This window comes from Pseudophryne corroboree, chromosome 6 (genome assembly GCF_028390025.1).
Source record: "Pseudophryne corroboree isolate aPseCor3 chromosome 6, aPseCor3.hap2, whole genome shotgun sequence".
Classification (NCBI taxonomy): domain Eukaryota; kingdom Metazoa; phylum Chordata; class Amphibia; order Anura; family Myobatrachidae; genus Pseudophryne; species Pseudophryne corroboree.
Window position 1 is genome coordinate 483,554,167 of NC_086449.1, and position 17,554 is coordinate 483,571,720.

The 17,554-nt window shown below is 47.3% G+C and overlaps 1 protein-coding gene across 2 annotated transcripts in view; it reads left to right on the forward strand.

Moving 5' to 3' along the window:
* The window catches only part of DOCK4 (dedicator of cytokinesis 4), an 803,151-nt gene that overhangs the window by 240,188 nt on the left and 545,409 nt on the right, over nucleotides 1–17,554 (forward strand). For both annotated transcript variants that reach the window (XM_063927278.1, XM_063927279.1), the window contains exon 6: nucleotides 15,286–15,434. In XM_063927278.1, the coding sequence (XP_063783348.1) occupies nucleotides 15,286–15,434 (149 nt within the window). The remainder of the gene's footprint in view (nucleotides 1–15,285; nucleotides 15,435–17,554) is intronic.

Consider the following 17,554-nt stretch of genomic DNA (forward strand, 5'->3'; position numbering starts at 1 on the left):
ATTGTGGTGCATGCGGCTACTTGGGACTTGGAGGATTCCAAGTTTCTGGACCTAGTCAGGGCCCTGAAAAGTATATGTTTCCAGGACGGCTGGAGTCAGGAAAACTGACTCGCTATTTATCCTGTATGCACCCAACAAGCTGGGTGCTCCTGCTTCTAAGCAGACTATTGCTCGCTGGATCTGTAGCACGATTCAACTTGCACATTCTGCGGCTGGACTGCCGCACCCTAAATCTGTGAAAGCCCATTCCACGAGGAAAGTGGGCTCTTCTTGGGCGGCTGCCCGAGGGGTCTCGGCTTTACAAATTTGCCGAGCTGTTACTTGGTCGGGTTCAAACACTCTTGCAAGAGTCTACAAGTTTGATACCCTGGCTGAGGAGGACCTAGAGTTTGCTCATTCGGTGCTGCAGAGTCATCCGCACTCTCCCGCCCGTTTGGGAGCTTTGGTATAATCCCCATGGTCCTTACGGAGTCCCCAGCATCCACTTAGGACGTTAGAGAAAATAAGATTTTACTCACCGGTAAATCTATTTCTCGTAGTCCGTAGTGGATGCTGGGCGCCCATCCCAAGTGCGGATTGTCTGCAATACTTGTATATAGTTATTGCCTAACTAAAGGGTTATTGTTGAGCCATCTGTTGAGAGGCTCAGTTGTTATCATACTGTTAACTGGGTATAGTATCACGAGTTATACGGTGTGATTGGTGTGGCTGGTGTGGCTGGTATGAGTCTTACCCGGGATTCAAAATCCTTCCTTATTGTGTCAGCTCTTCCGGGCACAGTATCCTAACTGAGGTCTGGAGGAGGGTCTTAGTGGGAGGAGCCAGTGCACACCAGGTAGTTCTAAAGCTTTCTTTAGTTGTGCCCAGTCTCCTGCGGAGCCGCTAATCCCCATGGTCCTTACGGAGTCCCCAGCATCCACTACGGACTACGAGAAATAGATTTACCGGTGAGTAAAATCTTATTTTTTTGTCCTCTTACCCAAGGTTTTCTATATGGTCCTGCTATCTCATATGCTACTTTATTGGGGTCTGCATAGCTTTCCCACATTTCATGTACTTTTGCCAGATCACATTTTGCTGAAATGCCTTGCTCCCTCGCCACGAGTCCCGTTAATTGGCAATTCTAATTGAATCTCTCATTTTGCAGGGTCGGATATTGCCATAATGTATGACTGTTTTGTGATGCAAGTTTGCTTTTGTAATTCTAATTGAATTAACCTAGGGCCTGTTACATAGATAAACCAACAGTTATGACTTCTAGATATTTTACGATACATGCACTAGCTGCATTTGTTGAGAAAATGCAACTATTGTCATCAATTAAGAAACTTGACCTGTGGGATGAGCAAAGGTATACCTTCTAAAAGGTGAATGCTAAAGATACATGCAAGCCAGACACTGGACACAGATTTGGACCACTTTCATCTTCTGTGATGCTATTGAATTTAACACCTCTGACCGCCCTCTCCAAGTGCAAGCGTTGACTGTAAAATAAAAGTGAAAATATAGGTGTGAGATTGACGCATGCAGTACAACAAGTTATGTGTTATGGGTAGTATTCAGTTAGTGTCTGATCCTCTCCGACAGTGAGGATCCGGCACTTTAGTATTCATTGCGGGCCGTTTCTGCCCGTTTCCCCTCTCATTCCGACCATTCATTTTTGCCCTCTGTTATGGTCGAAAATGGACAAGTTTCGACTGTGGCGGGGTCGAAAACACACATGTATGAGCAGAGATTCCTCTTATCCATGTGTTTTTCGACATGTTGGAATTTTCGACAGGGCGGAAAACCAGCACTTCAATTGAATATTGAAGTGCTGAAAAGGGGTTGGGTATGCATGACCGCCAGTCAACTTACCTCTGCAGGTATCCTGGCAGCGGAATCCTAGCGTGGGAGAGAGCACAAGAACACCTTGTGGGCTCGCTGTGCTAGCCTTGCTGCAGGCTCGTTGGCGACCTGCGGTCGCCACAGGTTCTGTGCCCCCACTCTATGGGTGTCGTGGACATCCACGAGTGTGAATAGTCCCTGCTAGTCGGCATTCACAGCGGGCGGTATGTAGGGGGAGGTGTTGTGACGAGCGGTCCGCCGTTTACATAACTACATTCCGTCTAAAAGCGCAAATTATCGGCAGAAAGTGTTGTCTTTCTGCCCTGTCGGAAATTCCGACACTAATTGAATACTCCCCTTTGTGTTACTGAAAGACATGTGTCCAACTGTAACCAGTTTCTTAATGTGCATTCACAAAACCTAATAAATGCACTTTGACAGTCAGAAATTTGACGTAAGTGAATGAACCTGTAAGCACACTTTCTGCCGAACATTCGCTTGGCATCAATTTCATAGTTGCCTGCAGCACTCTGCAGCATTAACACTCGGTAAGATACAATGCTGTTCCATAGGAACGCTCATTTCAGAACATAGTACACTTGCTGCAGGGAAGCTTTCAGACGCATTAATGACACACATTGAATACTCTGTTAAAGTGAGGACAAATTGCCATGCTAAATTGTGTTTCACTTGCCTTGGTTTTTTTTTTCAGATTCTATGTACAAGGCCTGACAATTATATTGCCATCAGTTGCTTGATAGTATACTTTCTTGCTAAGCTATAGTATTTCTATTTATTGATTCTAGTAAGAAAATATGTATGAGTTATCCAATGTACACATTATGCGATCCCATGCGATACAATGTCGTATGTTATTGTATACGATATCATATAAGATCGGATCTTGTGTACACACTACAAACAATGTCTAGAAACAGTCATCACTGGAGTTCAAAACCACACAATATCTCCTCATCAAGACTGCATGCAGATTATGCAATATAATTTAGGACTGAACAACATCGTTCAGATTGTGAACGATATTGCATAGTGTGTACTGGCCTTAAGTTATTTACTGAAATGGTAAACAGAAACTGCAGCATGTTAGTCTGTAAAAGGTATAATTTACCTATTGATTGAAACCACAACTATTGTAATTTTGTAATTGAAGATTTTGTAGCAAAAATAAATTACAGTTACCTATGCATGGGTCAGTGGTAAAGGGTCCACCCAGGGAACCTTCCCAGGTACCAGACAGGGTTTTACCCAGAAAGGTCCCGGGTGAGCTGCAGTGTAAACAGGTAACCCCGGTCGTCTGACCCAGGACCCGTTTATAGGATGGGGAGGGCCACTCTCCCGGCACAAGAAGATGACGCCATCTCCAAGCCACCGGCACTGCACATGTGTGCAGTGTGAACAGAGTTGACTCGGGTATAACACAGATCAGCGCCGTAGTGGTAAATGGGACTGTTCCGGAACTGTGTTTCAAATCTCGGGTCAGACCTGGGACTTCAGTGGAAAAGAGGTATTAGTGTTTCTCTAACGTCCTAGTGGATGCTGGGGACTCCGAAAGGACCATGGGGAATAGCGGCTCCGCAGGAGACTGGGCACAAAAGTAAAAGCTTTAGGACTACCTGGTGTGCACTGGCTCCTCCCCCTATGACCCTCCTCCAAGCCTCAGTTAGATTTTTGTGCCCGAACGAGAAGGGTGCAGTCTAGGTGGCTCTCCTGAGCTGCTTAGAAAAAAGTTTAGTTTTAGGTTTTTTATTTTCAGTGAGACCTGCTGGCAACAGGCTCACTGCACCGAGGGACTAAGGGGAGAAGAAGCGAACTCACCTGCGTGCAGAGTGGATTGGGCTTCTTAGGCTACTGGACATTAGCTCCAGAGGGACGATCACAGGCCCAGCCATGGATGGGTCCCAGAGCCGCGCCGCCGTCCCCCTTACAGAGCCAGAAGACTGAAGAGGTCCGGAAAATCGGCGGCAGAAGACGTCCTGTCTTCAATAAGGTAGCGCACAGCACCGCAGCTGTACGCCATTGCTCTCAGCACACTTCACACTCCGGTCACTGAGGGTGCAGGGCGCTGGGGGGGGGGCGCCCTGAGACGCAATAAAAACACCTTTTTTGGCAAAAAATACATCACATATAGCTCCTGGGCTATATGGATGCATTTAACCCCTGCCAATTTTTCCATAAAAAAGCGGGAGAAAGGCCGCCGAAAAGGGGGCGGAGCCTATCTCCTCAGCACACTGGCGCCATTTTTTCCTCACAGCTCCGTTGGAGGAAGGCTCCCTGACTCTCCCCTGCAGTCCTGAACTACAGAAACAGGGTAAAACAAGAGAGGGGGGGCACTAATTTGGCAGATAAATATATATTGCAGCTATATCAGGGAAAAACACTTATATAAGGTTATCCCTATATATATATATATATAGCGCTCTGGTGTGTGCTGGCAAACTCTCCCTCTGTCTCCCCAAAGGGCTAGTGGGGTCCTGTCCTCTGTCAGAGCATTCCCTGTGTGTGTGCTGTGTGTCGGTACGTTGTGTCGACATGTATGAGGAGGAAAATGGTGTGGAGGCGGAGCAATTGCCTGTGTTAGTGATGTCACCCCCTAGGGAGTTGACACCTGACTGGATGGTCTTATGGAAAGAATTACGTGATAGTGTCAGCACTTTACAAAAGACTGTTGACGACATGAGACAGCCGGCAAATCAGTTAATACCTGTACAGGCGTCTCAAACACCGTCAGGGGCTCTAAAACGCCCGTTACCTCAGGTCGATACAGACACTGACACGGACACTGACTCCAATGTCGACGGTGAGGAAACAAACGTATTTTCCAGTAGGGCCACACGTTACATGATCACGGCAATGAAGGAGGTTTTGAACATTTCTGATACTACAAGTACCACAAAAAAGGGTATTATGTGGGGTGTGAAAAAACTACCCGTAGTTTTTCCTGAATCAGATGAATTAAATGAGGTGTGTGATGAAGCGTGGGTTTCCCCCGATAAAAAACTGCTAATTTCTAAAAAATTATTGGCATTATACCCTTTCCCGCCAGAGGTTAGGGCACGTTGGGAAACACCCCCTAGGGTAGATAAGGCGCTCACACGCTTATCAAAACAAGTGGCGTTACCGTCTCCTGATACGGCCGCCCTCAAGGAACCAGCTGATAGGAAGCTGGAAAATATCCTAAAAAGTATATACACACATACTGGTATTATACTGCGACCAGCAATCGCCTCAGCCTGGATGTGCAGTGCTGGGGTGGCTTGGTCGGATTCCCTGACTGAAAATATTGATACCCTGGACAGGGACAATATATTATTGACTATAGAGCATTTAAAGGATGCATTTCTATATATGCGAGATGCACAGAGGGATATTTGCACTCTGGCATCAAGAGTAAGTGCGATGTCCATTTCTGCCAGAAGAGGGTTATGGACGCGACAGTGGTCAGGTGATGCGGATTCCAAACGGCATATGGAAGTATTGCCGTATAAAGGGGAGGAGTTATTTGGGGTCGGTCTATCGGACCTGGTGGCCACGGCAACGGCTGGGAAATCCACCTTTTTACCCCAGGTCACCTCTCAGCAGAAAAAGATACCGTCTTTTCAGGCTCAGTCCTTTCGTCCCCATAAGGGCAAGCGGGGAAAAGGCCACTCATATCTGCCCCGGGGCAGAGGAAGGGGAAAAAGACTGCAGCAGACAGCCTCTTCCCACGAACAGAAGCCCTCCCCCGCTTCTGCCAAGTCCTCAGCATGACGCTGGGGCCTTACAAGCGGACTCAGGCACGGTGGGGGCCCGTCTCAAGAATTTCAGCGCGCAGTGGGCTCACTCGCAAGTGGACCCCTGGATCCTGCAGGTAGTATCTCAGGGGTACAAATTGGAATTCCAGACGTCTCCCCCTCGCCGGTTCCTGAAGTCTGCTTTACCAACGTCTCCCCCCGACAGGGAGGCGTTATTGGAAGCCATTCACAAGCTGTATTCCCAGCAGGTGAAAATCAAGGTACCCCTCCTACAACAGGGAAAGGGGTATTATTCCACGCTGTTTGTGGTACCGAAGCCGGACGGCTCGGTGAGACCCATTTTAAATCTGAAATCCTTGAACACTTACATAAAAAGGTTCAAGTTCAAGATGGAGTCACTCAGAGCAGTGATAGCGAACCTGGAAGAAGGGGACTATATGGTGTCTCTGGACATCAAGGATGCTTACCTCCATGTCCCAATTTGCCCTTCTCACCAAGGGTACCTCAGGTTTGTGGTACAGAACTGTCACTATCAGTTTCAGACGCTGCCGTTTGAATTGTCCACGGCACCCCGGGTCTTTACCAAGGTAATGGCCGAAATGATGATTCTTCTTCGAAGAAAAGGCGTCTTAATTATCCCTTACTTGGACGATCTCCTGATAAGGGCAAGGTCCAGAGAACAGTTAGAGGTCGGAGTAGCACTATCTCAAGTAGTACTACGACAGCACGGATGGATTCTAAATATTCCAAAATCGCAGCTGATTCCGACGACACGTCTGCTGTTCCTAGGGATGATTCTGGACACAGTACAGAAAAAAGTGTTTCTCCCGGAGGAGAAAGCCAGGGAGTTATCCCACCTAGTCAGGAACCTCCTAAGACCAGGCCAAGTGTCAGTGCATCAATGCACAAGGGTCCTGGGAAAGATGGTGGCTTCTTACGAAGCGATTCCATTCGGCAGATTCCACGCAAGAACTTTTCAGTGGGATCTGCTGGACAAATGGTCCGGATCGCATCTTCAAATGCATCAGCGGATAACCCTGTCTCCAAGGACAAGGGTGTCTCTCCTGTGGTGGTTACAGAGTGCTCATCTCCTAGAGGGCCGCAGATTCGGCATTCAGGATTGGGTCCTGGTGACCACGGATGCCAGCCTGAGAGGCTGGGGAGCAGTCACACAGGGAAAAAATTTCCAGGGCTTGTGGTCAAGCATGGAAACGTCACTTCACATAAATATCCTGGAACTAAGGGCCATTTACAATGCCCTAAGTCAGGCAAGGCCTCTGCTTCAGGGTCAGCCGGTGTTGATCCAGTCGGACAACATCACGGCAGTCGCCCACGTAAACAGACAGGGCGGCACAAGAAGCAGGAGGGCAATGACGGAAGTTGCAAGGATTCTTCGCTGGGCGGAAAATCATGTGATAGCACTGTCAGCAGTGTTCATTCCGGGAGTGGACAACTGGGAAGCAGACTTCCTCAGCAGACACGATCTTCACCCGGGGGAGTGGGGACTTCACCCAGAAGTCTTCCACATGATTGTGAACCGTTGGGAAAAACCAAAGGTGGACATGATGGCGTCCCGCCTCAACAAAAAACTGGACAGATATTGCGCCAGGTCAAGGGACCCTCAGGCAATAGCTGTGGATGCTCTGGTAACACCGTGGGTGTACCAGTCAGTATATGTGTTCCCTCCTCTGCCTCTCATACCCAAGGTACTGAGAATCATAAAAAGGAGAGGTGTAAAGACTATACTCGTGGCTCCGGATTGGCCAAGAAGGACTTGGTACCCGGAAATTCAAGAGATGCTCACGGAAGACCCGTGGCCTCTACCTCTAAGAAAGGACCTGCTCCAGCAGGGACCATGTCTGTTCCAAGACTTACCGCGGCTGCGTTTGACGGCATGGCGGTTGAACGCCGGATCCTGAAGGAAAAAGGCATTCCGGATGAAGTTATCCCTACCCTGATCAAAGCCAGGAAGGATGTAACTGTGCAACATTATCACCGTATTTGGCGTAAATATGTTGCGTGGTGTGAGGCCAGGAAGGCCCCTACAGAGGAATTTCAACTGGGTCAATTCCTGCATTTCCTGCAAACAGGACTGTCTATGGGCCTCAAATTAGGGTCCATTAAGGTTCAAATTTCGGCCCTGTCGATATTCTTCCAAAAAGAACTAGCTTCAGTTCCTGAAGTTCATACGTTTGTCAAGGGGGTACTGCATATACAGCCTCCTTTTGTGCCTCCAGTGGCACCTTGGGATCTCAATGTAGTTTTGGGATTCCTAAAATCACATTGGTTTGAACCACTCACCACTGTGGATTTAAAATATCTCACATGGAAAGTGGTAATGCTGTTAGCCCTGGCTTCAGCCAGGCGTGTCTCAGAATTGGCGGCTTTATCCTATAAAAGCCCTTACCTAATTTTTCATACGGACAGGGCAGAATTGAGGACTCGTCCTCAATTTCTCCCTAAGGTGGTTTCAGCATTTCACTTAAACCAGCCTATTGTGGTGCCTGCGGCTACTAGGGACTTGGAGGATTCCAAGTTGCTGGACGTAGTCAGGGCCCTGAAAATATATGTTTCCAGGATGGCTGGAGTCAGAAAATCTGACTCGCTGTTTATCCTGTATGCACCCAACAAGCTGGGTGCCCCTGCTTCTAAGCAGACGATTGCTCGTTGGATTTGTAGTACAATTCAGCTTGCACATTCTGTGGCAGGCCTGCCACAGCCAAAATCTGTAAAAGCCCATTCCACACGGAAAGTGGGCTCATCTTGGGCGGCTGCCCGAGGGGTCTCGGCTTTACAACTTTGCCGAGCAGCTACTTGGTCAGGGGCAAATACGTTTGCAAAATTCTACAAATTTGATACCCTGGCTGAGGAGGACCTGGAGTTCTCTCATTCGGTGCTGCAGAGTCATCCGCACTCTCCCGCCCGTTTGGGAGCTTTGGTATAATCCCCATGGTCCTTTCGGAGTCCCCAGCATCCACTAGGACGTTAGAGAAAATAAGAATTTACTTACCGATAATTCTATTTCTCATAGTCCGTAGTGGATGCTGGGCGCCCATCCCAAGTGCGGATTGTCTGCAATACTTGTACATAGTTATTGTTACAAAAATCGGGTTATTATTGTTGTGAGCCATCTTTTCAGAGGCTCCTCTGTTATCATGCTGTTAACTGGGTTCAAATCACAAGTTGTACGGTGTGATTGGTGTGGCTGGTATGAGTCTTACCCGGGATTCAAAATCCTTCCTTATTGTGTACGCTCGTCCGGGCACAGTATCCTAACTGAGGCTTGGAGGAGGGTCATAGGGGGAGGAGCCAGTGCACACCAGGTAGTCCTAAAGCTTTTACTTTTGTGCCCAGTCTCCTGCGGAGCCGCTATTCCCCATGGTCCTTCCGGAGTCCCCAGCATCCACTACGGACTATGAGAAATAGAATTATCGGTAAGTAAATTCTTATTTTCCCAAGTTATCAGGGTCCCCTAACAGTGCACGTTTTACAGATCTCCTCAGTATCACAACTGATGTTAGAACCACCTGTGGATCTTTAAAATGTGTCAGCTAGTAATACGTACACCTGTTCACCAACTTCGAGATGTGTAAAACATGCACAGTTACGTGTCACTGAGGACTGGAGTTGGGAAACACTGATGTATCTGATTCGGTCCTCAAAATATCTAAAAGTGCCCCAATCCTATACCGAATCTAACATTGAAATTGTATCAATAAAAATAAAGCTCTTTCTGCAAATGATTTCCTTTTGTATCCCAGCATTTTTCTCCTTCGTCCTAGAGGATGCTGGGGACTCCAAAAGGACCATGGGGTATAGATGGGATCCGCAGGAGACATGGGCACTTTAAGACTTTAATGGGCGTGAACTGGCTACTCCCTCTATGCCCCTCCTCCAGACCTCAGTTAGATTCTGTGCCCAGAGTAGACTGGGTGCACACTAGGGGAGCTCTACTGAGTTTCTCTAAAAAAGATTATTGTTAGGTTTATTATTTTCAGGGAGCACTGCTGGCAACAGGCTCCCTACTTCGTGGGACGGAGGGGAGGGAAGCAGACCTACTTCTGTGAGTTCAAAGGCTCTGCTTCTTAGGCTACTGGACACCATTAGCTCCAGAGGGTCTGATCACTTGTTGCGCCTAGCTGCTCTTTCCCGGAGCCGCGTCGCCGTCCCCCTCACAGAGCCTGAAGAGAGAAGCCGGGTGAGTAGTAGAAGCAAGAAGACTTCAAAGGCGGCAGAAGACTTCAGATCTTCCTGAGGTACCGCGCAGCGCGCCATTGCTCCCTCACACAAGCGGTTCTATATGGGTGCAGGGCGCAGGGGGGCGCCCTGGGCAGCAATGTATCCTCATTTGAGACTGGCATGAAGGTATACATTGCATAGGCAATGTATACAGACCCCTGCCAGTATAAATAAAAGCAGGAACGAAGCGCGCCAGGTAGGGGGCGGGGCTTCCTCCTTCAGCTCTAACCAGTGCCATTTTCTCCACAGCTTGCTGCAGAGACGCTGCTCCTGGCCCTTCACTGCTGTACACAAGTAACAGGGTGCACGAAATGAAGGGGGGGGGGGGATTTTGGTGTTGATTATTTGGTATTAAAAGCGCTTACAGGTATGGGGCGTTATTTAATTCCTTCAGACCGGTGAGGCGCTGGGTGTGAGCTGGCAAACTCCTTTTCTGTCTCTCTGAAGGACCTTACTGTGGGTCTGTCCCCTATAGCTCAGTGTGTTTGGGGGTGTCGGTGCGTGTGTGTCGACATGTCTGAGGTTGGAGGCTCTTCCCAGGAGGAGGCTGGTGTGGAGACTGAACAGAATGTGGGAGTGACTCAGTCGGCACCGCCGACTGCTGATTGGGTAGATATGTGGAATGTATTAAATGCAAGTGTGGCTTTATTGCATAAGAGGTTAGACAAATCTGGGTTTCAGAACCAAGCATGGAGAAAATCCATGGGAGATGGTTTGTCACAATCTCTGGTCCCCTCAGGGTCGCAGAAACGTTCATTTACCCAGATAGCAAACACTGATACCGACACGGATTCCGACTCCAGTGTCGATTATGATGATGCCAAGTTACATCCTAAGGTGGCCAAGAGTATTCAGTACATGATTGTGGCAATAAAAGAAGTGTTACATATCACTGTCCCTGACACAAGGGTCCGTATGTTTAAGGGAAAGAAACCTGAGGTAATGTTTCCTCCCTCTCATGAACTGAACGCTCTTTTTGAAAAAGCTTGGGAATCCCCTGACAAGAGACTGCAGATTCCCAGGAGGATTGCTATGGCGTATCCTTTTCCCTCGCAGGATAGGTTATGGTGGGAATCCTCACCCACGGTGGACAAAGCTCTGGCGCGTTTGTCCAAAAAGGTGGCGCTACCGTTCCCTGACACGGTGGCCCTAAAGGATCCTGTGGATCGTAAGCAGGAAACTACCTTAAAATCTATTTTTGTTACTACGGGTACGCTGCTCAGGCCGGCTGTGGCATCGGCATGGGTGAGTAGCGCTATTGAAAGGTGGGCAGATAACTTGTCATCTGACATAGACACCCTGGATAAGGATAACGTACTTTTGACGCTGGGTCATATCAGGGACGCAGCAATATATCTAAGGGAAGCGGCGAGAGATATTGGTCTCTTGGGATCAAGGGCCAATGCCATGGCAGTCTCAGCTAGGAGGGCGTTGTGGACTCATCAGTGGAATGGTGATGCTGACTCTAAAAAGGCTATGGAGGCCCTGCCCTTCAAAGGTGAAGTTTTATTTGGTGAGGGCCTCGCGGACCTGGTTTCTACAGCTACCGCGGGTAAGTCTTCTTTTTTTCCTTTTGTCCCTCCACAGCAAAGAGAAAACGCCTCAATACCAGATGCAGTCCTTTCGGTCTCATAAAATCAGAAAAGGACGTGGATCTTCCTTCCTCGCGGCCAGAGGTAAGGGAAGAGGAAAAAGATCGCCGGCTGTGGCAAGCTCCCAGGAGCAGAAGTCCTCCCCGGCTTCTACCAAATCCACCGCATGACGCTGGGGCTCCTCTGCGGGAGTCCGCACTGGTGGGGGCATGTCTTCAGCTCTTCGGTAAGTCTGGGTTCACTCGGGCCTGGATCCTTGGGTGCTGGAAATTGTGACCCAAGGATACAAACTGGAGTTCCAAGACCTGCCTCCACACCGATTTTTCAGATCGGCCTTACCAGTTTCTCACCCAGAGAGAGAGGTAGTGTGTGCTGCGATACAAAAGCTATGTCACCAGTAAGTAATTGTCACGGTTCCCCCGTTACAACACGGGAAAGGGATTTATCCAACCCTGTTCGTGGTCCCGAAGCCGGATGGCTCGGTCAGACCGATTCTGAACTTAAAATACCTCAACCTGTATTTAAAATTATTAAAATTCAAGATGGAATCTCTCCGAGCTGTGATCTCCAGTCTGGAGGGGGGGAGGGGGGATTTTATGGTGTCAGTCGACATAAAGGGTGCATACCTATATGTCCCCATATATCCTCCTCATCAGGCGTTCCTGAGGTTCGCTGTTCAGGATTGTCACTACCAATTTCAGACGTTGCTGTTTGGTCTTTCCACGGCTCCAAGGATTTTCACCAAAGTTATGGCGGAACTGATGGTGCTCCTGCGCAAGTGAGGGGTCACAATTATCCCATACTTGGACGATCTCCTGATAAAGGCGAGATCAAGGGAGCAGTTACTAAAAAGCGTTGCGCTCTCCCTGAAGGTGCTGCAACAACATGGCTGGCTCCTAAATTTACCAAAGTCGCAGTTGATTCCAACAACTCGGCTGTCGTTTTTGGGCATGTTTCTGGACAAGGAACTGCAGAGGATCTTTCTCCATTTGGAAAAGGCTCAGGAACTCCAGAACATAGTCAAGGAACTTCTGAAACCGCCAAGAGTGTCGATTCATCACTGCACTCGAGTACTGGGGAAAATGGTGGCGGCCTATGAGGCCATTCCGTTTGGCAGATTCCATGCAAGAACTTTTCAGTTGGACCTGCTGGACAAGTGGTCCGGGTCCCATCTGCACATGCACGGGAAGATAAGCCTGTCACCCAGGGCCAGGGTTTCTCTCCTGTGGTGGCTCCAAAGTTCTCACCTTCTAGAGGGTCGCAGGTTCGGGATCCAGGATTGGGTTCTAGTGACCACGGACGCAAGTCTCCGAGGTTGGGGACCAGTCAAACAGGGACAAAATTTCCAGGGAAAATGGTCAAGCCAGAAAGCTTGTTCGCACATAAACGTGCTGGAGTTAAGGGCCATCTACAACAGCCTTCGGCAAGCAGAACGTCTTCTTCGTGACCTGCCCGTCCTGATTCAGTCGGACAACATTACAGCCGTGGTGCACGTAAACCGCCAGGGCGTAACAAAGAGCAGAGCGGCGATGGCGGAGACCACCAAGATTCTTCGCTGGGAGGAAAAACATGCAAGCGCTCTGTCAACGGTCTTCATTCCAGGAGTGGACAACTGGGAAGCAGACTTCCTCAGCAGACACGGTCTCCATCCAGGAGAGTGGAGTCTTCATCAAGAGGTCTTTGCAGAAGTGACAAGTCGTTGGGGACTTCCTCAAATAGACATGATGGCGTCTCGCCTCAACAAGAAGCTTCAGACATATTGTTCCAGGTCGAGGGACCCTCAAGCAATAGCAGTGGACGCACTGGTTACACCGTGGGTGTTTCAGTCGGTCTATGTGTTCCCTCCACTTCCACTTATCCCAAAGGTGATAAGGATCATAAGAAGAACAAGGATTCAGGCGATACTCTTTGTTCCAGATTGGCCACGGAGGGCCTGGTATCCGGATCTTCAGGATTTACTCACAGGAGATCCCTGGCCTCTTCCTCTAAGAGAGGACCTGTTACAGCAGGGGCCGTGCGTGTTCCAGGACTTATCGCGGTTGCGTTTGACAGCATGGTGGCTGAATGCCAAATCCTAGCTAAAAAGGGTATTCCCGGGGAAGTCATCCCCACTCTACTTAAAGCTAGAAAGGAGGTAACGGCGAAGCATTATCACCGTATTTGGAGAAAATATGTGTCTTAGTGCGAATCCAAGAAGGCTCCTACGGAAGAATTTCAGCTGGGTCGTTTTCTCCACTTTTTGCAAGCAGGTGTGGATGCGGGCCTGAAGTTAGGCTCCATTAAAGTGCAGGTTCCGGCCTTATCAATTTTCTTTCAAAGGGAATTGGCCTCACTTCCAGAAGTACAGACTTTTGTGAAGGGTGTGCTGCACATTCAACTTCCCTTTGTGCCCCCAGTGGCACCGTGGGACCTTAACGTGGTGTTACAGTTCCTTACGTCACATTGGTTTGAACCTTTACAAAAGGTTGAGTTGAAATTACTCACTTGGAAAGTAGTCATGCTATTGGCCTTGGCATCGGCAAGGCGGGTGTCCGAATTGGCGGCTTTGTCTTACAAAAGCCCCTATCTGATTTTCCATGTGGATAGAGCGGAATTGAGAACTCGTCAACAATTTCTGCCTAAGGAGGTTTCGTCGTTTCACATGAACCAACCTATTGTGGTGCCTGTGGCTACTGAAGCCTTGGCGGATTCCAAGTCTCTTGATGTGGTCAGAGCTTTGAAAATTTATGTAGCCAGAACGGCTCGTGTTAGGAAAACAGAGGGGCTGTTTGTCCTGTATGCGGCCAACAATGTTGGCGCTCCTGCTTCTAAGCAGACTATTGCACGCTGGATCTGTAATCCGATTCATTAGGCTCATTCTACGACTGGATTACCGTTACCGAAATCGGTGAAAGCCCATTCCACTAGGAAGGTGGGCTCATCTTGGGCGGCTGCCCGAGGCGTCTCGGCATTACAGCTTTGCCGAGCGGCTACTTGGTCGGGTTCAAACACTTTTGCTAAATTCTATAAGTTTGATACCCTGGCTGATGAGGACCTCATGTTTGCTCAATCGGTGCTGCAGAGTCATCCACACTCTCCCGCCCGGTCTGGAGCTTTGGTATAAACCCCATGGTCTTTTTTGAGTCCCCAGCATCCTCTAGGACGAAGGAGAAAATAGGATTTTAATACCTACCAGTAAATCCTTTTCTCTTAGCCCGTAGAGGATGCTGGGTGCCCGTCCCAGTGCGGACTCTATCTGCAGTATTTGTAAATAGTTATTGCTTATGTTGCAGAAAGGTTGTGTTCTGCTAAAGGTAAGCCTGTTGCTGATCTCTTTGGTTCACGCTGTTAACTGGTTTTAGTTGTATACCATGTTGTACGGTGTGTTGTGGTGTGAGCTGGTATGTATCTCGTCCTTAGTTTAACAAAATCATTTTCCTCGAAATGTCCGTCTCCTCTGGGTACAGTTCCTATAACTGAGGTCTGGAGGAGGGGCATAGAGGGAGGAGCCAGTTCACGCCCATTAAAGTCTTAAAGTGCCCATGTCTCCTGCGGATCCCGTCTATACCCCATGGTCCTTTTTGGAGTCCCCAGCATCCTCTACGGACTAAGAGAAAAGGATTTACAGGTAGGTATCAAAATCCTATTTTTTCTGATGTATTGTGTAATGCTGAATTAAGTCCATTAAACAGTATAGACTGCTTTCTATAATATTGATCTGAATAGCAATACATTTTCTAAAGATGACAGAGTTTAACAGCCATGTTTTCCTCATGATTGATTGATTAAACATGCAAGTCCTGCAATAAGACGCTTACACTTGACACCTCAGTTAATTGTGAACAAAGCTGACAGGCCTGACACTTGCTAATCCATGTATTCTTTTTACTCTGTAGAAAAATGAAGGTGATCTCTTTCATCGTCTGGGTCACATAATGAATGAGATCCTTGATCTGCGCAGACAAGTGCTAGTGGGGCATCTGACTCATGATCGTATGAAGGATGTTAAGCGGCACATCACAGCTCGCCTGGACTGGGGAAATGAGTGGGTAACAGATCTTACTGTCCAGATGTTTAAATTATAGGGCTAATCCTCATATACCCCTGATGGCTAATTACAACTGGTGAGACTGCTACATATGTGCGTGAGGTAGTAGCATACCGCAGGCTGATAAACTGTTCTATAACTAGCTGACTGCTCAGATAAAGAACCTTTACATAAGGTCAATTCACCCATGAAGGAATTGGAGCTCAGTATTTTGATACAGCGAAAATATGAGGATTAGCCTTATAATTTAAACCTCTGGATATTATTTGTGTCATATTGTTGACTTATTATGTATGTGTAATACATTTTTTTATTAACGCTCTCTAAATTGAGTAATTGCATTACTCTGAAATTTTATATTATACATGTTAATTTCTATATTAGCATTTGGGAGCTGCTTGTTAGGCACTATCTATGTGGAGTTCTGAATTAAGAATTTTTTTTTAACCGTTTGCACCCGATCACCTGTGTGTGTTTTTTTTTATTAATTTACTACACTAATACTGACATAAGAGCTTTTAGGCGAGAGGCTAGTGGCAGACTGCGTGCCACTTGCAGACAAATACATAGAATATGCCATAGGTTACATTAGGTGGGAATTCACTTAACTGTGGCTAATTAATCTCCCGGGGGCTAATTCAGTTAGCCTCAACCGCCAGCAGTATCGTGGATTTTTTTTTCACCTACCAGAGGTCGGAGAAAATTAATCCACGTTAACTGACCTGTTTCCTGGCCGCGATTGTGAAAACACATGGATCCAGGAACTTATCCCAGATCCATATGTTTTCACACGAAAACGGGCTAATTGCCACACGGGTCAATTGTGTTGGATTTTAACACAATCAATTGAATTCCCCCCTTAGTAGGGCAGTTATAAGATGAAAATACCGATGTGTCCTCATACGTCTTTGCTGCAGTCGCACCAAACAGCCTTTTTTGGCACACCACATTCCGTGAGACTCTGCTAGCGTCTTTTTGCTGAAAATGCTATTTGACTATGATGTACGAATAGACTCTGTTGATTAATTTGATATATGACACTTTGGAGAGTTCCATTGTGCTTCATACAGAGACTCAGTCGCACACAGATATACAAGTGTGGCATACAGTATCAAATTAATCAGCAGTCTCCTTGTGAGCCCTTGCCATATTGCGTTGTGATTAAGATGCATTTTCGGGAAGAAAAAAAAAGATACGCTAGTGGACTTGCACAGGATCTATTAGCTAACTCGCGTCAGGCATCTGCCGCTTTGTGGCGTATTGTGGTAAGATAGGACACATCTGTAATTGTACCTGTCACCAGAACACAGTGAATGGGACCAATGTTCCATAAAATTCACTTGCTAAATAACCCTATTGACTGCTTCACATTGACAGTTAATAAAGGGATCATGCAGGGTTGACAATCTTGCATGGGTTATAAAGGTAATATCATTTGTACAGTTCCACTCCCACAAGAAATGAACTTCTCCTGATTCCTGTGGTACCATGTTAAATATACCAGGCAATCTCTGAACAGATTCAAATATCAACCAGGAGAGTGCCAGGTATGAAAATATATGGTGTGTATATAGTAACATAGGCAGGGAATTCCAAATATGTATTGGCCTTACTGTGAAGAAACCTTTCTGTCTTAGGGTGCGAAAACTCCTCTCCTTTAACCTAAGCGGGTGTCCGTGTGTTCTTTGTGTTGATCTTACCGAAAACAAATCCCCGGCTACCTTTGTGTATTGTTCCCTTATATATTTGTAAATGTTAATCATATTCCCTGTTAATCTCCTTTTCTCCAGTGCATACCTTTCCTTGTATTCTAGCATCTCCATCCCCTTAATCAATTTGGTTGTCCGTCTCTGAACATTTTCTAGTTCCAGGATATCCTTTTTATAGTATGGTGCCCATAATTGTGCACAGTATCCGAGATGTGGCCTCGCTAGTGATTTATATAATGGGAGTATAACACTCTCATCCCTTGCATCAATTCCCCGCTTTATGCATGCTAATACCTTGTTTGCCTTTTTTTGCTGCATTCCTAATTTGGCTACTACTGCTAAGGTTATCTATGTGAACACCTAGATCTTTTTCCAATACAGAATCCCCTAGTTTTCCCCATTTATTGT